This window comes from Somniosus microcephalus, chromosome 16 (assembly GCF_052327205.1).
Source record: "Somniosus microcephalus isolate GS21.2 chromosome 16, FLI_Smic_1.0, whole genome shotgun sequence".
NCBI classification, from domain to species: Eukaryota; Metazoa; Chordata; class Chondrichthyes; order Squaliformes; family Somniosidae; genus Somniosus; species Somniosus microcephalus.
The window spans coordinates 22,495,857-22,523,410 of NC_141002.1; the positions used below are offsets into that span (position 1 = coordinate 22,495,857).

A 27,554-nucleotide genomic window follows, 5' to 3' on the forward strand; every position below is an offset into this window, starting at 1 on the left:
AGAGGCTGGGAATTACAGTGGATTACGGACTGCTTCAGCCCCTTTCCCCCCCCCCGCCCAGAAGCCAAGTATCAGCAGCCCAATAGCCACTTCGTAAGGGAGCTAAAATAACATTTTGCCTTCAGCAAATCTTCGACGGGACAGGTCTAAGTCACAACCCAGGCTGAGACTCCCAAAATGGGTACACATATGCTCACTTATCCAGAAGCCGGAACAACGCTTTGCCTTTTTCCGATTAGAAAACCTAGGCTAGCTTGTTGACTGGTGCTCCATGTTGACTGATGGAATTTTGCACAGTGTGATTCACCATGTGGGAGGAGGGCGCGAGATCTCGGCAATCCATCCCACAGATGTACTGAGTGGAGTTGGGTGCCTCTTCAGAGAGCAGCAAGGAAACTCAGAGGGCATGTCAACTCTAGCTTCCTCTTCTAGCCCTCCTGGCAACAGTCTTGAGCAATAATGATCTGGGGGCAGGTCACCTCTCCATCCTCTTGCTCGAGGAATAACTTTGAAATATGGCAAAAAGAGATAAAAACCAAAGGACGTGTGTTGTGATTGTTTGATCATGGCGTTTGTTTCTCAGGGCTTCAGTCAGATTTTACACGTTGTCCAATTCAAGACCGTTTCTTGCCAGTGTCTTGTCATTTCCAGCACGGTTTCCCAGTTTAATGAGATGGCTGGGTGCGGAACAGTACCGAGTTTGCAAAGAGAAAATGAGGTAGATCAGGATAGAGTGATTAGGTGACACCAAGCTTGAGTTTTAAAAGCTTTGAAGATTATCGAGTAAGGGAAGACTGGGGGAGTTAACCAGATCTACAATTTTGAGGTCCTGTGAAAGAATGAGTACAAGATGAGTCTTGAATTCAACACTGCAAGGATATAAGGAGAAAGAGCGTGTTGCATCGAGCGCTTAGAATATGATTAGTCATCTTTTTTATAATTCACACCTCTTAGCAGTTCAGATTGTTAGTGCCCTTCAGTAAGCAGCACTTGTTCTGGTATCACACTATATTAAAACCTGACCAAGCAAATCAGTTTAATCTATAAAGCAAACCTTTGGGCATGTAATTTTAGAGGTAACTATAATTCACCAGCAGTTTATTTTTGAAGCTGTATGAAGGGTTTAGTATCTGCTATGTCAGTATGTAATGTTGGTGAGGAATTATGTAGGTAATGCAAAAATAGTTCTGAAATAGGGCTTTGCATTTGGAAGTATGTGCAAACTTACCACCCTCCCCTTCAACACAGTAAGGCTCCAACTATACTGCCACCATCGAATCAACGCAGAACGCTTGTGTGTGCGCATTAGGCTTCAGCCTTGGCTCAGTGGGTAGCACTCTCGCCTCTGAGTCAGAAGGTTATGGGTTCAAGATCCAGAGACTTGAGCACAAAATCTACGCTGGCATTCCAGTTAACTACTGAGGGAGTGCTGCACTATCGGAGGTGCAGTCTATCAGACGTTAAACCAAGGCCCCATCTGTCCTCTCAGGTGGATGTAAAAGATCCCATGGCACTATTTCGAAGAAGAGCAGGGGAGTTCTCCTGGCCAATATTTATCCCTCAACCAACATCACTAAAAAGCAGATTATCTGGTCATTAGCACATTGCTGTTTGTGGGATCTTGCTGTGCGTAAATTGGCTGCCGCATTTCCTACATTATAACAGTGGCTACACTTCAGAAGTACTTCATTGGCTGTAAAATACTTTGGGGCATCCTGAGGTCGTGAAAAGTGCTATAGAAATGCAAGTCTTTCTTTTTTTAAAGTGAAAGCATACCTGTGGAGTGAAGTCCCAATCTGACTCTGGAACACACTAACATCAATGGGTATGAGACCCAGGGGTTTCATTGGATCACCTGTGCACTGTATAAAATGACTGCCGAGTCCTTTTAAATGTTATGAGAGAGTGCCTACTCACACCCTCACTCTCCCGACATTATAAAACAGCTGTTAAGTAGAGCAGGGCTCTGCGCGTGTATAGGCAAACATGTGCAGAGCTCTCTCCTGATGGTCAGTGTATGACTCACAGCCCGCAGTATAACTCTGGTGGCAGGCTACGCTTTGCAATCTACAGCTACCAGTCTGAGACTAGTAGGTCAATGTAACTGCTGCTTTGAAATCTGGCCTTTAATTATCAAGTTACCTGTGTGGGTTTGGGGATTTATAAAATGTATTTTATGTTTTATATATAACTGTCATTATAAATTGTCCTTTGCAGCCATATAAGCAATATATCATTGGAAGGACAAAGTTACAGATGGAGTTTTACATGTTTATTTATCTTTCAATGCAGGCAAGCTCAGCCTCTATTAGAAAGTTTGACAAATCTCCTGCAAAGTCAAGAGGCGTCCTTGCCAGCCAGTTTTCCCATAACTGTCTCTTCACACAATAACATCTCCCTGTGACCTGACATTGACATGTGCCTAACCGATTTGTGGTCATGTTTGTTTTGACTGATGGAGTACATGAGATTGGATGACTATAAGCAACCACTCAGGTTATCCCAATGTCACCTTCAGATCTATCTCCAGCATGCAATTGAGCAAGTTCATTTTGTAAGGCCTTTGAGATCACTATCTATTATTCTGTGGGCTTAATCCTAGTAAGAATACAGAATGAAGATCACTTTCATGCTGATGTGCTGTTCCTACAGTAAACCGGGAATGAGAAACAGAACTTTTTGCAAGCTTGGTGTCCTTTCACTTTTGGGGCCCTCAGTTTGGTTCCAGCCCATATGGAAGGCATGCAAGTATCCCATCTAAACATTAGGACCATCAGAACAGCAGTGGGCCATTCAGCCTCTCGAGTCTGTTCCGCCATTCAATTAGATTATGGCTGCTCTGTACCTCCGCTCCATTTACCTGCTTTTGCTCCATATCGCTGGATACCCTTACCTAATAAAAATCTATTGATCTTAATCTTGAAACTTTCAATTGACCCAACATCCACAGCCTTTTGGGGAGAGAGATCCAGATTCAACTACCCTCTATAGGAAAAAAGTGCTTCCTGATTCCACTCCTAATTGGCCTTCCTCTAATTTTAAGAAAATCCTTTGTTCTGGATTCCCCACCAGAGGAAATAGTTTATCTGTATATATCCTATCAAATCCCTTTATCATTTTACAGACCTTGATTAGATCACCACTGAACCTTCCAAACTCGAGGAAATACAAATGGCAACTTGTCCGCATAATTTAACCCTTTAAGCTGTGGTATAATTCTGCTGAATCTGCGCTGTACCCCCTCTAAGGCCAATATATCTTTCCTGAGGTCTGATGCCCAAAACTGAACACAGTTCTCCAGATGGGGGCTGACCAAGGCTGTACACAACTGAAGCATCACTTCCTCACTTTTGAATTCCAACCCTCTTTGAGGTAAAGGCCAACATTCTTTTAGCCTTTTTAATTACTTTTTTGTACCTATGTACTAGCTTTTAGTGATCTGTGCACATGGACATCCAAATTCCTTTGCTCCTCCACAGTTCCTAGTCTATTACCATAAAGAATATATTTCTCACACTTCCCCTCATTGAACTCCACCCGCCATGGTATTTCCCACTCACTTGATCTGTCTATGTCCCTTTGTAACTTCCTGTTCCCATCTACATAGCTCACTGTGAATCCTAAATTAGTGTCATCTGCAAACTTAGATACGCAGCCTTCTATTCCAAGTCATCAGGTGTAATTGTTTTCACACTTCTCACGCACCCAAATTGCCAGATAACTGTAGTAAATAATGGATATTTTATTTATCCAGCTATTGATTATGAAAAACTCATCAGCAATGGCAGAAGCTATGAAAAAGCCCAATTCACGGACTATAACATGGAGGTCTTAATTCATAATTAGAAAAAAGGCAAAGAACCTTTTGGTCTTGGGAGGGAAGAGGGCTGAGGGTAATTGAGAAACTTCCACAGGGTCAAAGGCGCACACCAGTATGTCACCAGGTGGGTCACTTTGAGGCTTACCACTATGAGGAAGTGAGAGGAGAGCCACGTCAAGTTTAATGTTTGAAAAAGAAAAGTATGGTAATGCAAGAATATCACCACGTCTGAAGAAGGGGATAAAGGACATATATATGGGTGTGAAGTAAAAAATGGGAGTTGCCAAATTTATCAATGATAAAAAAGCACTACTCACGCAGTGAATTTGCGGGAGCCAACTCAGACTTTCTTAATACAGAGATGGAGAACATACAGGAAACTTTGTGATATCCGGCACCGACGGGACCGAGCTGTTGCCGTCCCATCAAAACTGCCAGACAAACCAGCGCTAATGTTAAAACATACGGAGCTTTTGAGCTCCGTATCTAGCAACAAACCCAACAGCTTCTAAACAGTCGGCTGTAGCTTGCAAGCGTCTCTGTAGCTAAGCAACAGCTTTAGCTAGACCTTGCAGAGCCTGACTGGTGAAAAAAAAGCAACGAAAAGAAAAAAAACTTACTGAACCGAATCCTGAATTTTGCCGGTGGATTGAGCATTCCGGACAGTTAACCTCCGGATAAACCAAAGTTTCTTGTATATGGAAATGCCCAAAGTTGGATGAAATGAAAAAAGTGAGAATTGTTAAGCAAATGCTGTACACATGCTGAGAATTGGTAAGAAAGATGTACCAAAGAAGGTGGTATAATTTAAAATGTCAGGCCAATAGAAATGACATCACACGTGCCAGGGGTGTCTAAGTGAAAGCACATCATGTTGTCTGAATTCACATAACTCTGATGTTGATTCTCTGCCTCGATCAGGCACTCACCTTGTGTGAGAATTCATAGGCATCAAATCCATAAACTGGGTCTTTAAGTCATGCCACATGGTTAACCGACACATCATTACACTGATTTTGTTTTAACTCGAGGACGTTTTCATTTTGGAATGTTTGTCGCTTTTAGGCTGCACGAAAATTTTAGTTAAAACATGCTAAAAGATGCTCATCTCTTTTTTTGGTGGGAGTGGGGAAGAGCAAGTTGATCACAAAGATCAACTGAAAGGATTCTCAGCCAAGTTAGGGCATTACCAGGTTGTCTGTTCATTTTGATCTCATTAGGTAACAAGATAGAATGGTTTGTGCTATTTGCTGTGTCAGTGTTTCTGTTAGAGTTAGCACACAAAATTCCTTCAGCAAATTGAAATCTGTTTTTCCACAATTTTTGTTTTTAAGATAATCCAGGAAGGAACATGTTTTCGGGAAATGTTCAGTCCTGACCTCTAATAAGATGCTGTTCTGGTGCCAACATAGCATTTTTCAGCTAAGACCCTTGACTGAACAGATCTGTTCATGGTTCTTCATGAAGGTCCTTCAGTTCAGGTTTTAATTACTGGCCAGTTGGAAAGTTAACGCCCGCACTGGATTGGCTTATCTGCGTACTCATGTGTTCAGTGAGTGCCGTGGTGTGAGACTGAGCGGAAAGAACTGAACCCATTCAGTCTCAAGAGGATGCCTTCAAAGGAACACAGTGTTGATGCACTCAGGCTGATACTACAGATGAAGAGCAGATGCATTAGCCAGACTCCGACGTTGTGTCAGCACCATAGTGCTGCACTACAGCTCTGTTCTGCAGCCAGTGACTCACTGTTCCATGATATTATAGTACATAGGCGAGATAAGGCTCACCCACCTCTCTGTGAATGCCAACTGTCTTACTGTGAATGGCTTGCCTGGCGGAATCCGTAAATGTGACCTGGAGTGGATTTCACTGTGGAATTAAAAAGCCCTTTGTAAATGAGTCGTCCTATAAAGTGAATAGAAACTTATTTGCACCAATTTGTATTTTTAATTAAGAAAGTTAGAATCCTGGATGAACTACTGTGCAAAGACTTCTAATTATGCTCTACTAGTGGATGTCCTGTGGCATTTTTTTTAACTTCAATCATGGGACATGGGCATCACTGGCAAGGGCTGCATTTATTGCCCATCCCTAGTTACCCTTGAAAGGTGGTGGTGGGCCACCATGTCAGAGGGCAGTTAAGAGTCCGCATTGCTGTGGGTCTGGAGTCACATATAGGCCAAACCAGGCAGATTTCTTTTCCTAAAGGGCATTAGTGAACCACATGGGTTTTCAAGACAATCTGGTAGTCACCATTACTGATACTAGATTTTTCTAAATTCCAGATTTTATTTAATTAATATTCCCCAGCTGCTGTGGTGGGATTTGAATTCGTGACTTCAGATCATTAGTCGAGGCCGCTGGATTACTAGTCCAGTGACATTACCACTATGCTACTGTACCCACATTGCTCACAGATGAATGTTAAGCAATAATTTAAATTGTCTTTTTCTTCCTGTAGCTGTCTCTCTGCTTATCTCCGACTCTCTAATTCTCTTTCTGTTTGTTTTCCACCATCTATCCCCTTTTTCTCTCTCTCTCTCTCTCTGTATCGCGCTCACATATTTTCAGCACCCTTTTATCTCTGATTCTCTTCTCAATATTTCTGACCTCTGAAAGAAAAATAAGCATGCTCTTTTTTAAATAACTCTCGATGATCATGCTGTGGCCCAGTTATGGTTGCTATGGCAGCAGTTGTTCGCATTGCTGGAAAGGTTTTTGTGTTCAATACGTACACAAATCTGCAAATGTTATCCGACCTATTCGCGTTGCTGAAAAGTTCCCCTGCCGTTCTTGCTGAGGAGTTTGCTACCAACTCCGCCTCTGGTGAAACTTGTTTCTTTTTAATTTTATCTTGCGTTCCTCTGAGGCAGTGGGGAAATGTCCTGATAAATGATTCAAGCACCGTGCTGCCTCCATGTCACTGAATGACTTGGGCTGCCACAATCTCCCCCCACCTCTTGTCAACTCTCAGGCATACTGCCTAATTCCCAGAGCAGCAAAGTCCAAACATCTTCTCTTGGTAGGCTGCTCACTTGGACCCTTGGAACTTGTGGGACAAGTATTGAAAAGCTGTATGTTAGCACCGCCACCACTAGGAAGCTGCTTAGGATGACCCAGGGTTTCTTACCTTTTTCACATCCTTTTGATGCTTGGGTACTTTCCTCGTGCCTCCATCACCCCCAGTTTAGTGTGGCACTTTTCTTCCCCCCCCCCCCCCCCCCCAGTTCCTTTTTTATGAAAGAAATGCCCAGATTTTGAACCCAACTGGCTCATTGTTGGGAGGCATGAAGATCACTGGGAGCCATGTCCTGGGGTGGTTGTTGGCAGCTCTTTCTGATCGGATCCAGATCAGCCATGATCCTATTGAATGGCGGAGCAGGCCCGAGGGGCCGTATGGCCTTCTTCTGCTCCTACTTCTTATGTTCTTATGACTGAAGGCCCAGAAACATTCATTCACAGCCTTACTTCCAAGCTCCCATTATTCTGTGTCTCTCGCCATGACTTTCAGTGGGTTCCTCAGATTATGTGCTCAGCCTTAGTGTTTTTACCTTTTTGGCTCCTTTTTATAAATTCTCACAATATGGAAATTGCTGCAGAAGGCCAGCATTTATTGCCCATCCCTAGTTGCCCACGCGAAGGTGATGATGGGCCTTCTTCTTGAACCGCTGCAGTCCGTGTGGTGAAGGTACTCCCACAGTGCTGTTAGGGAGGGAGTTCCAGGATTTTCACCCAGCAACGAAATCCGAGGTGATACTATTCTCCCTCGCCCTCCACCATGTTTCATGCTGGCAGTGTTTATCCCCAACTTTCCACTTCCTTTTCTTGCTGACACTCGTCCGCCTTCAGCACACCTCCAGGCTCCCCCTCTCCCCAATTCAATACAGCTCCAATATCCTGCCTGCATAGCGCAGTGCCCGGCTCCCCTCAGCCACTCAGCACTGCTGCCAGCTCCTGCCTCATTGTTGCTGTTCCAAGTGGCTGAGCGAGAATTAATGGACATAGTCTCAGGATAAAGGGTCGGCCATTTAAGACTGAGATGAAGAGGAATTTCTTCACTCAGAGGGTTGTGAATCTTTGGAATTCTCTACCCCAAAGGGCTGTGGATCCTGAATCCTGAGTATATTCGGGGCTGAGATCGATAGATTTTTGGACTCTAGGGGAATCAAAGGCTATGGAGATTGGCGAAGCAAAGATCAGTCATGATCTTATTGAATCGCGGAGCGAGCTCCAGGGGTTGTATGGCCTACTCCTGCTCCTCACTCTAATGTTCTTATTGCCAGAATTCAGCCCACAGTTTATAATGGCATTCAATCATTTGGAGCAGTAGCTGGCGGTAGGAAGTGGCAGCAACCCCAGGGTGTGTGTGGCGATGGAGCCAAGAGCCATGCTGATGGGGAGGAGCTGTGTGCCGCAGTGAGGGATGGGGAGGAGCCAAGAACCACCAGAAGGGAGGGAGCCAGGAATTGCAGAGAGAAGCTGGAAACCACGCTGCAGGACGGGGCGGAGCCAGGAATTGTGCTGAGGGCTAGGGAGGAGCTGGAGCCACAACTGAGTGATGGGAAGGGAGGAGGAGCCGATAGCCAAGCAAAGAGATGGGACGGGACCAGGAGCCGACAATCATTCTGAGGGATGGGGAGGGGGAAGAGCTGAGAGCTGAGAGCCACACTGACGGAAAGTGAGGGAGATTTGGGGATCACGCTGACTGATGGGGAGGAGTTCGCCGTGGTGTCCGGATAGCCCAAGCTTGCGTCCAGCTGTAGTGGTAAGAAGGTATTAGCTGGGCAAGGAGGGTGAAGCTTAACGTTCTGTAATAATCAGCTGCACGGATTTAGCCAATGAAACTCCGCAGACCTGGGGCTCTCTAAGCATTGGCTGTCGTCAACCTGTACCTAACAATTCTGAGCCTAGGTAAGTGGCTGCTATCCCTACAGGGTGAGAGTGTGCCCTCCCTATCAGGCAAATTAAAACTGGTGATGTTGATGTTTCAGTAGTTTGATTTAGAGGCTTTTGAACATGGTGATGAGTTTCCATGTGTGCCAGATATCTGGCTAACCAAAATATAATTGTAGTGGTGGGTTTGAGTCAATAAACAACTTGGTGTCTGTGATATAGACATGAACCCTGCAAATGTACCACATCATTTTCAGTTCAGTCAGCCTTAACATTGCTTTGATTAAAGAACATGCAGTATTTTCTAGCATGAACCACTGGGTAGAATTAAAAGTTCATTTCATAGAGATGACGCAAGAATGTGAAATGAATTCAACAGCCAAGGAGCCACTGCCTCTGAGAATGTAGTGAGGGCTCATGAGTCCTTGCTGCTTTCTTTTGATGTGGAAGTTGGACAGATATTAAAGGGAAGCACTTAAGCACTTGGCTCCCATAGGAATGAGCAGGAAATTGCTTTGAGAAGACTTAGAAGAAATAATTACATTGTTTTAGCAATGGAAATTAATAGGTATTACATTTTCTACTGATTAAATGGTGCAGTTTCTTGAAACCGTCACTTCAGAATAGATTCGGATGTAATCTAATGAAAAGGGAGGATGCCACCACCAGTTATGGACAGACTCTTCAGTAAAAGCGTTTGGAGTGGAAGAGGGCAGCAGACCACAATCCCCTAAGGTTCTGCTCCCACAATCCCAGACAAGTAGTCTAGGCACTGCTACTGCCAGTCTGTTCAGAGACAGGCAAGGCAACAACAGCGACGTGCATTTGTGTAGCACTCCGTGCCTAACTGTAACAGCTCAAGGCACTTAACAAATAGGCAAATGTGGACACGGAACCAGAGAAAGAAAACATTTTGAGGAAGGACCAGAGAATGATTTTTGGAAAGCTTTTGAATGCAGGAAGCACTCAGAACAAGCAGTTCTGGGAGATAGCTCAGGAGGCCAAGGGTTTAGTAGTTGAAACATTCACAGGGGACAAGGAGTAGTCCAGTTTCAGGGAAACAGAGACTACAGGCAAGGACGTAAGGCTGAAGAAGGCCATTTAGATTCGGTTGAGCGGTGCCATGGAGGGATTTGAAGACAAGAACAAGGATCTCAAAGACGATTCTCTGGGAGATAGTGGGCCAGTGGAGCTTGGCAATGATAGGGTGATGTGGGTGCATAACTGAGTGTGGAGGAGGATTCAGGCTGCTGAGTCTTGCTGTTTGTGGGAGCTTGCTGTGTGCAAATTGGCTGCCGTGTTTCCTGAAAATCAACAGTGACTTCACTTCAAAAAGTACTTCATTGGCTATAAAGCGCTTTGGGACGTCCTGAGGTCGTGAAAGGCGCTATAGAAATGCAAGACTTTCTTTAACCGCAGATGAGGGCTTCAGCGGTGCTTAGTGAATTATTATTCCTGCCACCTAGGGGGCCATTTTGTCAATGGGGAGCTTTTGGAAGCGGGACTGCTGCTTGTTGGGTTTTAGTCCCACCTCCATCGACGTGTGGCCAACCCACGCTACTTCCAGCGGGCTTAGCAGGCCAATTAAGGGGAAGCCGGTTACAGAGAATGTCAGCGTATGACGTTTCATCTGTCAAAAGTTTTTGACAGATGCATTGTCATCGTTTGACAGCTCTGTGAAGCTGACATTCTCTGTTGTTGGATGAGTTTTTGTATTCAAGACTCATCAAACCTCTTTTGTGAGCAGAAATTAGATGGATGTTGCAGCAGAGAATGCAGCAGACATCTGTCATCTCTGCCGGTGAGATGCGAGACTCTCCGCATCCCCAATTGTTGAAGCCTGCAGGAAGAAACAAAGGGAAGTAAACATTTTCTATCACTTTCCACTCACACACTCACCTCTCTACACTTGCACCCATCACTTACCTCCACAGCGCACTTTTGCACCCTCCGACCACCGCAGACCCACTACTCACCTCAGTGACCCTGGCAGGGTTTCCCCGACGTCGGGAAGCCCGCGCCTCTGTTGGAAAAAATGGGGATAATCCTCTTAACTGCTTGTTCACTACCTGTTAACAGGCAGTTAAGTGGCTGTAATCCCCTTCCCGCCTCCAGGAGACGCGATCTGGTGCGGGTCGGCTACCCGCCTCCTGGGAAGATGGCACGGAGGCGGGTTGGAGGTGGGATGGGTACCCGCCCCCAGATTCTGCCATTTTTCCGGTAGTCCCGCCTCCAAACCCGCCTCCCCAGGGCTGGCAAGATCGCGCCCATACTTTTGCTGCCAACCCAATTTAAATGCATGCGCCTCAGTTAAAGTCACTGTTTTGACAACCTGGTTTTGTCACATTGTTTTGATATAGTCTAGAATTTGGGCAGTTGGATATCATAATAAAACTAATCCAAGCTCGTAACTCACAAGATGCAAATTCGTGTTTGTGGGGCCAGTGTAAGCTAGAGTAGTACAGAATGGGTATGGAGAAAGTATTTCCTCTGGTGGGGGAATCGAGAACAAAGGGAGATAATCTTAGCATTAGAACTCGACCATTCAGGATAGAAACCATGAAGCACTTCTTCATACAAAGGTTGTAGAAATCTGGAATTCCCTCCCAAAAAGGCTGTGGGTACTGGGTCAGGTAGAACTTTCAAGACTGAGATCGATAGATTTTTGTACAGTAAAGGGATAAGGAGCAAAGGTGGGAAAATGGAGTTAAGATACAGATCAACTATGATCCAGTTGAATGGCGGAGTAGGCCCAAGGGGCTGAATGGCCTACTCCTGTTCCTAATGTTCCTATGTTACTTTGCCAATAACTTGCGTAATTAAAGCTGTGTTAAGATTTTTGATGTACTGGGGCCAGAAGTCCAACACAGTGAAGACAGCCTAATCTTGAAAATGTCTACATTCCTGAGACCACAACTAGGAAGTCACATCAGTTTCAAAAACAACATGTTGGTGACCTCACTGAGAATATACATAGATACATAGAAGATAGGAGCAGGAGTAGGCCATTCGGCCCTTCGTGCCTGCTCCGCCATTCGATGAGATCATGGCTGATCCTTTAATTCAGTATCCCGTCCCCGCCTTCTCTCCGTAACCCTTAACCCCTTTTGCCCGTAGAAATATATCTAATTCCCTCTTAAATATATTTAATGAGCTGGCGTACACTGCCCTCTGTGGCAATGAGTTCCACAGGTTCACCACTCTCTGAGTGAAGAAATTCCCCCTCATCTCTGTCCTAAATGGTTTAGCCCTTATCCTTAAATTATGTCCTCTAGTTCTGTTCTCACCCGCCAAGGGAAACATTCCTTCTGCATCCAGTCTGTCTAGACCTGTCAGAATTTTATACACTTCTATGAGGTCCCCTCTCAATCTTCTAAACTCCAGTGTGTACATCCCTAAACTACATAGTCTCTCCTCATAGGTCATTCCCGCCATTCCTGGTATCAGCCTGGTGAATCGCCGCTGCACCCCCTCCATGGCAAGAACATCCTTCCTCAGATGAGGCGACCAAAACTGTACACAGTACTCGAGGTGTGGTCTCACCAGTGCCCTGTACAGCTGCAGCAAGGTATCCCTGTTCCTGTATTCTAACCCTTTTGCTATGAAGGCCAGCATACCGTTTGCCTTCTTGACCGCCTGTTGCACCTGCATGCTCGCCTTCAGTGACTGGTGTACAAGAACACCCAGGTCTCTCTGTACTTCCCCCTCTCCCAATCTATTGCCATTTAAATAATAATTTGCCCTCCCGTTCCTGCACCCAAGGTGGATAACTTCGCACTTGTCCACATTATAGTGCATCTGCCATTTATCCGCCCAATCGCCCAGTCTGTCCAAATCGCTCTGGAGCTTCCTGGTCTCTTCCTCTGAGCCCACCCCCCCTCCTAGTTTAGTGTCGTCTGCAAATTTGGAAATGCTGCATCCGACTCCCTGATCCAGGTCATTAATGTAAATTGTGAACAGCTGGGGGCCCAGGACAGATCCCTGTGGTACCCCACTTGTTACTGCCTGCCATTCAGAAAATGAGCCGTTTATTCCAACTCTCTGTTTTCTATCTGACAGCCAGTTCCCTATCCACGCCAAAACTTTCCCCTTTATCCCATGAGCCTCAATTTTCCATGCTAATCTTTTATGTGGGACCTTATCGAAGGCCTTTTGGAAGTCCAGGTACACCACATCTACTGGCTCTCCCCCATCTATTCTACCAGTTACTCCCTCAAAAAATTCCAATAGATTAGTCAAGCACGATTTACCCTTTGTAAATCCATGTTGACTCTGTCCTATCCTGTCCCCATTTGCTAAGTGCTCCGCTATTTCATCCTTAATGATGGACTCCAGCATTTTGCCCACAACTGATGTAAGGCTTACAGGTCTGTAATTACCTGCTTTTTCCCTACCCCCCTTTTTGAATAGTGGGGTAACGTTAGCTACCCTCCAATCCATCGGCACTGTTCCCGAGTCTAATGAATTCTGAAAAATCATCCTTAGTGCATCCGCTATCTCTAGGGCCACCTCCTTCAGTACTCTAGGATGCATGTTATCAGGCCCTGGGGATTTGTCCACCTTCAATCCCTTTAGCTTCCTTAACACCATATCCTTAGAGATATTGATTTGCGTCAGTTCCTCCTTTGCCAATGTCCCTATTTTTCCCGATATCCCAGGGAGGTTTTTTGTGTCTTCCTTCGTAAAGACTGACCCAAAGTATGCATTTAGTTGATCTGCCATTTCCTTATTTCCCATTATATATTCCCCCGTATCTGACTGCAATGGACCAACTTTGGTTTTCACCAGTCTTTTCCTTTTGATATACTTATAAAAGCTTTTGGAGTTAGTTTTTATATTTTCCGCCAGCTTGTTTTCGTAAGCTATTTTGCCCCTCTTGATTATGCCCTTTGCCCTCCTTTGCTCTATCTTAAACTGTTCCCAATCTTCCGCTCTGGCGCTTTTTTTGGCTATTTTATACGCCCTATCTTTGGATTTTATGCTGTCTCTAATTTCCCCTGTTATCCACGGTTGAGTCACCTTTTTAGATTTCCTTTTATGCCAGATTGGTATAAACAATTTTTGCAATTTTGTCATTCTATCTTTAAATGTTTGCCATTGTTTATCTACCTCCAGTCCTCCCAGGAACGTTGTCCAATCAGACCTACTCAGTTCCCGTCTCATGGCATCATAATTCCCCTTGTTTAAATTCAGGACCTTAGTCTCTGAGTCAATTTCTTCGCTCTCCATTTCGAGTGAGAAATCGATCATGTTATGATCGCTCTGACCCAAGGGTCCCCGTACAACAAGATTACTGATTAGTCCCTTCTCATTGCACAGTACCCAGTCCAATATAGCCTGTTCCCGAGTTGGTTCCTCGATATATTGATCCAGATAACCATCCCTCAAACACTCAAGGAATTCCTCCTCCTCATTATTTTTACTGATTAGGCTAGTCCAATCTATATGTAAGTTAAAGTCACCTATGATGACAGCTGTGCTCTTATTGCACGCTTCTCTAATTTCCCTCGTGATGCCCTCCCTAACCTCTATTTTACTATTTGGAGGCCTATATACCACTCCTATTAATGTTTTTCGCCCCTCGCTATTTCTTAGCTCCACCCATATAGATTCTGTATTAACTGAGTTAATATCCTTCCTTTCAATTGCATTTATCCCCTCTTTTACTAGCAATGCTACCCCTCCTCCCTTTCTTTTTTGTCGATCCTTCCTAAATACTGAATACCCCTGTATGTTAAGCTCCCAGCCCTGCTCACCCTGCAACCATGTTTCCGTAATCCCAATTAGGTCATAATTATTAACCTCTATTTCCACAGCTAATTCATCTACCTTGTTCCTGATGCTTCTCGCATTAAGGTATAAAACCCTCAGGCTTTTTTTATGCTCACATTTTTTATGAATTAGTTTGGCCCTTTGTTTTTTGTTCCTCACCCTTTTATCATTTATTTCTGTCTGCCTTTCACTTTCCTCTATTTCACTACATAGGTTTCTAGCCCCCTGCCATACTAGTTTAAATGCTCCCGAACTGCTTTATCAAAAATTACCCCGAGAACATCAGTTCCATCTCTGCACAGGTGTAGACCGTCCCTTTTGTATAGGTCACACCTACCACAAAACTGGTTCCAATGCCTCAAAAATTTAAAACCCTCCCTCTTACACCACTGCTCAAGCCACGTATTTAGCCTAACTATCCTGTTCTCTGTACTCTTACTAGCACGTGGCACTGGTAGTAATCCAGAGATTACTACCTTCGAGGTCCTACTTTTTAGCTTGGCTCCTAACTCCCGAAATTCTACTTGTAGGACCTCTTCCCTTTTTTTAGCTACGTCGTTGGTACCAACATGTATCACGACAACTGGCTGTTCCCCCTCCCCCTCCAGAATGTTCTGCACCCGCGCCGAGACATCCTTGACCCTTGCACCAGGGAGGCAACATACCATCCTGGAGTCTCGGTCGCGACCACAGAAACCCCTATCTATTCCCCTTACAATCGAATCCCCTATTACTATAGCCCTGCCACTCTTTTTCCCTCCCTTCTTTGCAACAGAGCCAGTCATGGTGCCATGAGCCTGGCTGCTGGTGCCTTCCCCCGATGTGTCACCCCCCCCGACAACAGTACCTAAGGCGGTGAACCTGTTGCTAAGGGAGACAACCCCAGGGGATTTCTGCACTACCTTCCTGCCCTTGCTCTGCCTTTTGGTCACCCATGTACTGTCTACGCTGGCCTTAACCTGCGGTGTGACCAACTCACTAAATGTGCTATCCACACCCCTCTCAGAATCGTGGATGCTCCAAAGTGAGTCCATCTGCAGCTCAAGGGCCGTCATGCGGTCCCACATGAGCTGCAGCTGGACACACTTCCTGCACACATAGTCGTCAGGGACACAGGAAGCGTCCCTGATTTCCCACATGTTACAGGAGGAGCATGACACAGGTCCGAGCTCTACTGCCATGACTTAACCCTTATATTACTTTTAATTTTCTAGTTTTAGTTTATTTATCGACTTTTGTTTTCCCGAAGCTTACTTAGACCAATGTATACTGTACTCCTCTTATTCCTTTTTAAACTAACCAAATCCCACTAGTTTTGGTTTTACTTCCTAGGAAGGTTTGAGGAAAGTACTTACCAGTTAGTCTTACCTCCCTGGTCTTTCGCTGACTTCCCGGTCTTGCGTCCCCTTGGTCCTACGCCGACTTCCCGCTCCTCCCGGTTCCTGCCCTGCTGAAAAGAAACTGAGACCAAAAAATTTGTGACCTCTGTTTTTAGACAGCTGCTAAAAGACTACTAGGTTAGAGGAGGGGGGCGGTGGGGGTTCCTACTCTGTAGGAACTCGGGTTTAAGCCACCACCCTCCTTAAATACCTTTCACCTGGGTGCTTCCCACCAGGTCCGCTTCTGAAAAAAAGCTCAAGAGCTGGACTTCCGCCTCAGCTGTTTTTTAAATGGCCCCGAGTCTCGCCGACTGCTGCCTCTCCGCTGCTGCTCTCTCCCGACTGGTCTCGGGCCTCGCTGGTCGCCGGGTTTCCTGCCGAGCTCCTCCTCGCTGCTCCCGCTGGTCCCGACTGGTCTCGGGCCTCGCCTCTCTCCGGTTTTTATACCGGTCTCACACTGCTCCCGACTGGTCTCGGGCCTCGCTGGTCGCCGGGTTTCCTGCCGAGCTCCTCCTCGCTGCTCCCGCTGGTCCCGACTGGTCTCGGGCCTCGCCTCTCTCCGGTTTTTATACCGGTCTCACACTCACTATGGACCCAGGGAAATCTTCCTGTGTTTGTTTATGATGTTACTCACACAGCAACCAGAGGAAATCATCCTCACAATGGGGATTGATAACAATGGCACTGGGATCTATTCATACCTCGCCCCCAAGTGGTTGCTCTTCATGCATGAGCCTGGGCAGTGGCAAATCAACCACTGGGGCACAAGAGCCAAGCCCAGTCTTTTTTTTGATCAACGAGGCTTCGACCAATCAGCTGTCAGCTGTAGCTCAGTTGTTAGCACTCTTGCCTCTGGGCCAGAATGTTGTGGGTTCATGTCCCACTCCAGAGACATGAGCACAAGGCATGCGAGGCTGACATTCCAGTGGCATACTGAGGGAGTGCTGCACCGTTGGAGGTGCCGTCTTTCGGATGAGGCATTAAACCGAGGCCCTGTCTGCCCTCTCAGGTGAACGTAAAAGACCCCATGGCACTATTTGAAGAAGAGCAGGGTGATTGGGCAGAAGCATGGCAGATGCAATATAACGCGGATAAATGCGAGGTTATCCACTTTGGTGGCAAAAACAGGAAGGCAGATTATTATCTGAATGGCAATAGATTGGGAGAAGGGGAAGTGCACCAGTCGCTGAAAGTAAGCATGCAGGTGCAGCAGGCGGTTAAGAAGGCAAATGGTATGTTGGCCTTCGTAGCGAGAGGGTTTGAGTACAGGAACAAGGATGTCTTGCTGCAGTTGTACAGGGCCTTGGTGAGACCACATCTTGAGTATTGTGTGCAGTTTTGGTCGCCTTATCTGAGGAAGGATGTTCTTGCCATGGAGGGAGTTCAGCTAAGATTCACCAGGCTGATACCTGGGATGGCAGGAATGATGTATGAGGAGAGATTGGATCAAATGGGCTTATACTCGCTGGAGTTTAGAAGAATGAGAGGGGATCTCATTGAAACTTATAAAATTCTGACAGGACAGGACAGACTAGATGCAGGAAGGATGTTCCCGATGGTCGGGGAGTCCAGAACCAGGGGTTACAGTCTAAGGATAAGGGGTAAGCCATTTAGGACAGAAATGAGGAGGAATTTCTTCACCCAGAGAGTGGCGAACCTGTGGAATTCTCTACCACAGAAGGCAGTAGAGGCCAATTCATTAAATATACTCAAGAAGGAGTTGGATATATTTCTTAAGGCTAAAGGGATCAAGGGATATGGGGAGAAAGCAGGGACAGGGTACTGAATTTGGATGATCAGCCATGATCGCATTGAATAGCGGAGCAGGCTCGAGGGGCCGGATGGCCTACTCCTGCTCCTATCTTCTATGTTTCTATGTTTCACGCTTTTGTCCTGGTCAATATTTATCTCTCAACTAACATCATTAAAACAGATTATCTGGTCACTATCAAATTGATGTTTGTGGAATGGGGCTGTGTGTAAATTGGTTGCCACATTTCCTACAGTGACTACATTTCAAAAGCATTTCATTGGTTGTAAAACACTTTGGGACGTCCTGAGGTTGTAAAAGGTGTTAAGTATGTGTATTGTATTGAACAATTAACACAAAGACTTAAACGTATAACTCAAACAGGTCTTTACTGGTTGGAGGTAGGGACTATACATAGGTCTTTACTTCATGCCCACAGGCGGGAACTGAGGGGAGATCAGTACCCACAGTACTATTTATACCCCTATGGCCAGGAGTGGTACTGCGTATCACTACGCCCAACAAGTAGTGCAGTCCTGTCCATAGGTTCAAAGTAGCACACATATTACATACACAACATTCCTCCCTTCCTAGCTTTACAGTCATCTCCCCATTTAACATAACGTAATAACATATATACATATATAACTTCAGGTTTACATAACAGAATAACATAGATACATAGATAACTTCATGTCAAAACAGATCACAGATTCAGTCTCTGCGGAAAACAGTTCACAGATTCAATCTCTGTGGTGGTGTCGGTTCACGTTGCTGGAGTGACTCATTCAATAGTCCTTCCATGGATTTAACAGTTTGAACTTCCGAACTGAATTGGCTCCGTTCGGAGGGACCACGTGTGTGATCTGGTAGAGGTAATAATGGTTCAGATGGGTCATCTTCTGTTTCGACTTTTCCTTTTTTGCTTCTTGGAGACTCTCTGGGCTCCACTGTCAGCTGCCAGCTGCATGCGCAGTTCCTCCTTCTCTCCCTCCTTTTTCCGTAGTAGAGCCACCTTCTCCCGATGTTCCGTAGACTTTCGGTGCTCCTCCATGATTTCTGTATGGTGGGAGTCGAAGTTACAAGTTGGGCAGGACAGGACATAGTAATATTCGGTGTCGTCCTGATCTAGGCCAGCGAGAGGGTCTTCTATTTCCTCCATACCCAGCTGGGCGTTAGCCAGCTTTTGTTCCAAGTCCAGACATCTTTCCTGAAGAGACTTCTTCATGCGTACCTCTTCATCCAGCTTTTTCTGGGCTTTCAGCAAGTCGTTTACTAATGACCTCATTTGAGATTTTACTACTTCAACTTCTTTTGGAGATTGATTGATCGGACTATTCAATCCCTCTACCGGAGCAGCTGTTTCAGCGGTCTGTTGTTCTACGTTGACGTGAGTCAGCGTACTTTTGGCATCCAAGGGCTGCTCTGTTGCAGTCATCTCAGTCTGTGTTGCCACCTCAGCTCTTCCAATAACCTTTGAGAGCTCCGAACCCCTTTCGTTTGAATATTGAAGTTCGTGTTCAAGTTTTTCCCATTTCAGAGTCCTGTCCTTCAGCATATGCAGGAGTTGGCTGACCGTTAACTCCTCTGACATCAGACGTTTTGTGTGCTCCTGCTCCATTTTCTCCATCAGCTGCTTCTGTTGTCTTTCCAGATTCTCCAACTCTATATCAAAGAACTCTTTCGTTGCATTCAACTCTTGCTCACAACGGCGAAGCATTTGTTCTAATTGCTGTTGTAGTTTGAAATGGAGTTGAGTTCGAGCCCGGTGTCCCTCAGAAATGGGCACATCAGTAGACTTGCCAGACTCAGAATCCACAGTTAAACTATGTTGTTGTTGCTCAGTGGAATTCTGTGCTGAAACTTTGTCTTTTGCACCTGAGTTGGGCTTACCATCATCCGTTCCAGAGTCTGGGCCGACTATCTTCACCGAGTTCTCACTCGTTATTGTTTGTAGGAAATGCCAGTCCATATTCATTTTCCTAATCCACTCCCGTCCTAGTAGTGGAGAACCTCCTTCAGATATCACATATAAGTCCATTATTTGACTGTCTTCGCCCTTGTGGACCACTGCAACCTCTATTTTCCCGATGGGGTACACTCTTTGCCCCGTGTATGTTTTCAATATAATCCCCGTATCCTGTAGGGGAATATGTTGGAATAACTTTCTGTAATCTTTCTTATTTATGACCGTCAATGCCGATCCAGTGTCCAATTCCAGTTTTACTTGGACTCCTTCTATCTGAAGAGTGACCCAAATTGTCTGGAGGTCTGCACCCTTACCAGCGTTGAGTACTCTTAAGCTAGCCAGTTCATTACAGCTTAAGCTAGCCAGTTCATTACTGCTAGCGTCTGAATCGGACTCCTGTTCGGTCACCTTGTGTACCTTTGCGTATTTTCCTTGCGGTGACTTCTTGTTGCTGGTCTTCTTCCCTGACCTGCATACTCTAGCTATATGTCCAAGCCTACCACAAGTTCTACATTCTTGGTTTTTAAACCAACACTGGTTCTGATCATGCGTTGTCTTTCCACAACGATAACATTTGCCAGAACTCACACCCAATTTGTGTGCACTGAGCTCCGGTGACCGTAGCTGCATTACTGCCGTGCCTCTCGCTGCGGCTTCGTGTGCTGCTGCCATAGTGACCGCCTTCTCAAGTGTCAGCTCATTCTCCTCGAGCAGTCGCTTTTGTGTATCCTGTTTAAATAAACCACACACAAATTTGTCTCGTAGTGCATCTGTCAGTCCCGTTCCAAACTGGCAATATTTCGCTAATTTACGCAATTCCAGCAAATATTCAGCATTGCTTTCATGCTGTAGCTGCCTTCTGTCGTAAAATTTAAATCGTTCCGCTAGCATCAGCGGCGTGGGGTTTAGATGATCTTTCAGGACAGTAACAATCTCATCGAACGTCTTATCCGCCGGTTCATCTGGTGATAACAGGTGTTTCAATTGCCCGTATGTCTTCGCACCCATTAAATTTAATAATGTTAGAGCTTTATCTTGGTCATGAATTTTATTGGCCTTACAATAATTTTTTACTCTTTCAACATATATGGCCCAATCTTCGAGGTCACTATCAAAGGTGCTAATATTCCCGTGTTTAGGCATTGTAGATTTGCAATTTCTCAGATTTTATTTTGTTTACTTGTTATCAAAGATGGCGGCTTCCCGCTCTTGCCGTCGTCCTCCGCCCACAAAATGGTGGTTTTCCCGCGCTTGGCGGTCTTCACCCGTCCCCCGACGCCGTCTCCCTTCAGCCCCCGAGTGCGGCCCTTATCTTCGCCGCGATCGATAGCCCGCGCTGTGCACCGCGGCTCTCGCACCTTGAGCTTCTGCAGCCGCCGCGCCTTTCAGTCCGAGTGCGGCCCTTTGGTCCCGATCGCTGGCCCGCGCTGCGCCTCGCACTTGAAGTGGCTCCCGGCCTCTGGCTCACCCGCTCGCGCGGCTCTTGCTCGCTCCCTCCCGGGCTCTGGCTTACCCGCTCGCGCGTTTCACCGCGGCTCTTATCAGGGATTGCGATCGCCCTTATCTTCTCCAACTTCCCCAGCCCTGTCTTTGCAGCCAACACTGCACGGCTTACCCCACCACCTAGGTTGAACAAGGAAAGACTTCTGTCAGTCGCTGGAAGCTGTCAGGATGTTTGCTGCACTCCAGTGCTCAGTCGCTGATGGAGGCTTCAGAGTCCTAAAGCCTGTCGCTTCTAGTGGGGTGGTGATGTTTGAAACCTCTCTTCAACTGCCGCAGGGTAAGAACCTGACTCGTCGCCAGTGTTAAGTATGTGTATTGTATTGAACAATTAACACAAAGACTTAAACGTATAACTCAAACAGGTCTTTACTGGTTGGCGGTAGGGACTATACATAGGTCTTTACTTCATGCCCACAGGCGGGAACTGAGGGGAGATCAGTACCCACAGTACTATTTATACCCCTATGGCCAGGAGTGGTACTGCGTATCACTACGCCCAACAAGTAGTGCAGTCCTGTCCATAGGTTCAAAGTAGCACACATATTACATACACAACAAAAGGCACTATAGAAATGCAAGTTCTTTCTTTCTTCTAACGATACCCATCTATGCACACAAGTGTACACACTTGCAGCGTGTTCCCAAAGGCGAGCCCCTGGAGCGTGACGAGGAACAGGAACCCAGGCCGAATTGTGTTTTTTTAATTTCCCTGCCAAACTTGAGGATGCCAAGGAGAATCCTAACACTGGCAGCTGACTCAACACAGACCAGGGCTTGGACATGGTTTCTTCCTGCTTCTGACGGCTCAGGACCTCACCATGTGATGCTGTTCTCGACAGAGCCACGGAGTGAGCAGGTATATTTAAAAAGTGTCTCCTAGACAGAGAAGGAAAGATGATGTTTTTAAACCAAATGACCCCTCCGTAAAAAAGAGGCAGCCATTTTGGTTGCTCGTGATGAATTGGTATTTTGTTTTTTAACAGGGAGGCAAATCGAACTGAATTCTGCTGACTGATTAAGTCGCATTTTATTTTTATTTTATGAAATTTCTGGATTTTTAGTGCCCTTTTGGAGATCACCTTTAACAAGCCTGTCCCATTTTCCATGAAACCCCCAAACCAGTAGTTTGTCTGCAAGTGAGTGAAAAGGTGAAAATCCAATCAAGGGGGGTCAGATACCATCGCAAGACGTGATTTACTTCAACCAAGTAGATCCCAAAGCCCTGGGCCTCTTTATTATTCCTAATGCATAACAGCTAGTGAAGGAATCTGGAATCGTAAGACAGCAGTTGCAGTCTTTGCAGCTTTTTCTTATTTAGGTGTTAGACCTCAGGAAACATTACTAACTAGTATATATTATAAAGCCAAAATAACCCAGCCATTAGCATGAACGACTTCACAACACTGTAACAATGCCGCTATAAATAACACTTAAATTGTAAGAAGATATACTCCGAAAACATAATTCATCGGTAATATTTCAGTAGTGCGTGAAATTAAAAGCAGGCTGTCATGATGATTCACTGCAGTAATACGACATGGCCCAACATAAATACTAATATTTCAAGTATTAAAACAGCCTGGAAAACATAATGGAACCATTATGGGCTGGAGCAGACGTCCATTGGGGGAGAAAAATGGGCGTAAAAAATTGCCTATAAATCCCACCTGTGACTGTTGTGCTCCAAAAAAAAAATCACTCACACTGGTACATAAGCTGCACCTCCACATTCACAGGCAGAAAAAAGCTGCTGATCTTGTCACTGTGCAGCAGTTCTATGGCATTCGCTTAAAGTCAGCCATAAGAATTAAGTGACGTCCTGGCGTATCTGCGTAGAGGCCAGGAGTACACTGCTGAAATCACTATGGGCCCGTTGCTTTCTGAGGCAGTGAGTGGGCTGCTGCCATATGTGTTGGCCCAGAACTGCAGCTGGCGATGATGGTCACTTGACTGCTGCTGTGGTTTTCCATGCATTCCACTGCTTGAGGCCTTCTCCTCACGACGCCCTTTAATCTGTGTGAGTGCAGATCACCGAGCATCTGTACGGGCAGTAAGTCTCTCCCTGATGGTTGTCTCCAAACAAGTCAAAGTCATCCCAAAACATTCAGTGGGAGCATTCATGGGAGATGCATCTACTTCTGTGTTCATGGCCGATGTTACTTCAGTCACCACTGTTCCCAATGGTGTTGTTGCCGCCGCAATGCCATAATGCTGCAAAGACAATCTTTAATTCATCCCTTGTGTTTTAGTGGGAACGAAGCCAAGTGTCATCCTCTTTAGGCTTTGACTCAAATAGTTCTCTTGTATTGAGTACCAACAACCACCCCTGTAAGTGAGCCCACACTCCCTACAAACCGAGAGACCCAAATAACTAATCATGTAGCCAGGCCAACAATCGAACAGAAACGATAGCAAAATACTGCAGATGTTGGAAATCCGAAAAAACAACAGAAAATGCTGGAAAAACTCAGCTGGTCAGGCAACATCCGTGGAGAGAAATTTGAGTTGACGTTTCGGGTCGAACTCTTCTTCAAAACTGGAAAGAAAAGAAAACAGATCGAAGGCAGGGCTGCGATCGGACAAAAGAAGTGAAAGAAACAAAAGAGCTAGACGAGAAACCCTTTTCACTGAGAAGTAGGTGCCACAGTAGATTAAGGCCTTTCATCTCTGGGACTTCGGTACAAATCCAGCTCTGACGGATGGGTGAACGTCTTCTCTGTCTGCTGATGTGAGGATCCGATGTGAAATGAGCTTCGGCAGTCTCAATCCAATTCCTAGTGAGCACAGGCCCAAAGCACAGAACTGCCCTTAATTCAGCACTAATTAGCAGTCTCACTCAGAGGTGGCTGGTCTGGGAAATGGAAATGGAAAATGTCACACTGTTGCAGCAGAGAGTGTTCTTTCAGGTTGGTGCTGACGCACATTGTTAGGGCAGACTTACTCTGTGCAATACCTGACCTGGGCCTTCCCCAGCACTAACTTACTCTGTGCTATACCTGACCTGGGCTTTCCCCAGCACTAACTTACTCTGTGCTATACCTGACCTGGGCCTTCCCCAGCACTAACTTACTCTGTGCTATACCTGACCTGGGCCTTCCCCAGCACTAACTTACTCTGTGCTATACCTGACCTGGGCCTTCCCCAGCACTAACTTACTCTGTTCTATACCTGACCTGGGCCTTCCCCAGCACTAACTTACTCTGTGCTATTCCTGACCTGGGCCTTCCCCAGCACTAACTTACTCTGTTCTATACCTGACCTGGGCCTTCCCCAGCACTAACTTACTCTGTGCTATACCTGACCTGGGCCTTCCCCAGCACTAACTTACTCTGTGCTATACCTGACCTGGGCCTTCCCCAGCACTAACTTACTCTGTGCTATACCTGACCTGGGCATTCCCCAGCACTAACTTACTCTGTGCTATACCTGACCTGGGCCTTCCCCAGCACTAACTTACTCTGTGCTATACCTGACCTGGGCATTCCCCAGCACTAACTTACTCTGTGCTATACCTGACCTGGGCCTTCCCCAGCACTAACTTACTCTGTGCTATACCTGACCTGGGCATTCCCCAGCACTAACTTACTCTGTGCTATACCTGACCTGGGCCTTCCCCAGCACTAACTTACTCTGTGCAATACCTGACCTGGGCCTTCCCCAGCACTAACTTACTCTGTGCTATACCTGACCTGGGCATTCCCCAGCACTAACTTACTCTGTGCTATACCTGACCTGGGCCTTCCCCAGCACTAACTTACTCTGTGCTATACCTGACCTGGGCATTCCCCAGCACTAACTTACTCTGTGCTATACCTGACCTGGGCCTTCCCCAGCACTAACTTACTCTGTGCTATACCTGACCTGGGCATTCCCCAGCACTAACTTACTCTGTGCTATACCTGACCTGGGCATTCCCCAGCACTAACTTACTCTGTGCTATACCTGACCTGGGCCTTCCCCAGCACTAACTTACTCTGTGCTATACCTGACCTGGGCCTTCCCCAGCACTAACTTACTCTGTGCTATACCTGACCTGGGCCTTCCCCAGCACTAACTTACTCTGTGCTATACCTGACCTGGGCCTTCCCCAGCACTAACTTACTCTGTGCTATACCTGACCTGGGCATTCCCCAGCACTAACTTACTCTGTGCTATACCTGACCTGGGCCTTCCCCAGCACTAACTTACTCTGTGCTATACCTGACCTGGGCATTCCCCAGCACTAACTTACTCTGTGCTATACCTGACCTGGGCATTCCCCAGCACTAACTTACTCTGTGCTATACCTGACCTGGGCCTTCCCCAGCACTAACTTACTCTGTGCAATACCTGACCTGGGCCTTCCCCAGCACTAACTTACTCTGTGCTATACCTGACCTGGGCCTTCCCCAGCACTAACTTACTCTGTGCTATACCTGACCTGGGCCTTCCCCAGCACTAACTTACTCTGTGCTATACCTGACCTGGGCCTTCCCCAGCACTAACTTACTCTGTGCTATACCTGACCTGGGCATTCCCCAGCACTAACTTACTCTGTGCTATACCTGACCTGGGCCTTCCCCAGCACTAACTTACTCTGTGCTATACCTGACCTGGGCCTTCCCCAGCACTAACTTACTCTGTGCTATACCTGACCTGGGCATTCCCCAGCACTAACTTACTCTTTGCTATACCTGACCTGGGCCTTCCCCAGCACTAACTTACTCTGTGCTATACCTGACCTGGGCCTTCCCCAGCACTAACTTACTCTGTGCTATACCTGACCTGGGCCTTCCCCAGCACTAACTTACTCTGTGCTATACCTGACCTGGGCCTTCCCCAGCACTAACTTACTCTGTGCTATACCTGACCTGGGCCTTCCCCAGCACTAACTTACTCTGTGCTATTCCTGACCTGGGCCTTCCCCAGCACGAACCTCCCTCACCTTGATGAGCACAAAAGTAAAATAAAAAGCGCACTAGCTGTATTTAGCTTACTGGATATGACACGAGCTCTCTAACAATCTCCTAGACTAAGGACAGCAGTAAAACAAACACTCTATTAACATGTGGATTAGGCTATAAAGTTCGGGATAGATTGATCAAAAATGACATAAGCAGAATAAGCAAAGCGAATACAGTAGTTTACGTAACATAACTTCAAATAATACAGAAAATGAAAAATGTTCGACCCTTCAGTAATAGTGGATCTGAAATCATTTTTTGGCCCTTTAGTACTAAACCTATATGGGGTTCTTTCCTCATTGCCCCACAAAACCTCTCAAGATGGTCTCAGAGGAACCGAGAACATGGTTTTGAGATAGACTCCTGATGCCCTTTGATGTTCACCTAAGAGAAAAGGAAATCAGAAATGTGCAGCTCCCAGGCTGAGTCATTCAACCCGAAAACACCAATGTTTTTCTGTACAACTCGAGACCATAAGACGGCAGAATGGAGATTGAGAGTGGGAGAAGGGTCATGGAGGAGGTGATGTAATGGTCTTTAGCTAAACTTAAAAGCAAAACCATTGTACCGCGAATTGGGAGATAAAGAAGGGAGACATCTGGAGGGTGGCACTGTAATGTGTGTATCTTCCGTGAACAACGTGATCTTGGTGTGGGCCGTGATTATGTCCAGGTTAATTTAACCCTTAATAAACCTTCAAGTATTTGACTGCAGGCAGAGGACTGTATCCTTTGTAATATTATAAAATTCATATTTACATTCAAAGAAAGAACTTACATTTATTTGGCACCTTTCAGGACAACCCAAAGCGCTTCATAGCCAATGAAGTACTTTTGAAGTGTAGTCACTGTTATAATGTAGGGCAGTGGTTCTCAAACTGGGGCACACGGACTCCTGGGGGTCCGTAGAGATTTTCCAGGGGGTCCGCGAAATCCGTGAAAGTGCTTACCAAGCAGGGCTGGCCTTACACCTAACATCTAAAGTTGTTAAAGGATGGAAGGATAGTTTGGCCCACCTTGCCTTCTTCACTCAAAGGATTGCACAGAAAGAAAAAATACTCTAGTTTGACCACCGCCCCTTGACATTCAACGGCATTACCATCGCCGAATCCCCCACCATCAACATCCTGGGGGGTCACCATTGACCAGAAACTTAACTGGACCAGCCACATAAATACTGTGGCAACAAGAGCAGGCCAGAGGCTAGGTATTCTGCGGTGAGTGTCTCACCTCCTGACTCCCCAAAGCCATTCCACCATCTACAAGTCACAAGTCAGGAGTGTGATGGAACACTCTCCACTTGCCTGGATGAGTGCAGCTCCAACAACACTCAAGAAGCTCGACACCATCCAGGACAAAGCAGCCCGCTTGATTGGCACCCCATCCACCACCTTAAACATTCACTCCCTCCACCACCGGCGTACCATGGCTGCAGTGTGTACCATCTACAAGATGCACTGCAGCAACTCACCAAGGCTTCTTCGGCAGCACCTCCCAAACCTGCGACCTCTTCCGCCTAGAAGAAC

At 46.2% G+C, this 27,554-nt stretch overlaps 1 protein-coding gene across 6 annotated transcripts in view; it reads left to right on the top strand.

Moving 5' to 3' along the window:
* Positions 1 to 27,554, top strand: part of cntn1b (contactin 1b) — a 1,036,112-nt gene that overhangs the window by 904,772 nt on the left and 103,786 nt on the right. Inside the window, exon 22 of one of the 6 annotated variants that reach the window (XM_086008681.1) lies at positions 5,155 to 5,682. The exons of the other annotated variants lie outside the window; for them this stretch is intronic. Coding sequence (XP_085864807.1) covers positions 5,155 to 5,205 — 51 coding nt within the window. The 3' untranslated portion in view covers positions 5,206 to 5,682. Of the gene's footprint in view, positions 1 to 5,154; positions 5,683 to 27,554 lie in introns of those variants that run through there. 6 annotated transcript variants of the gene reach the window in all.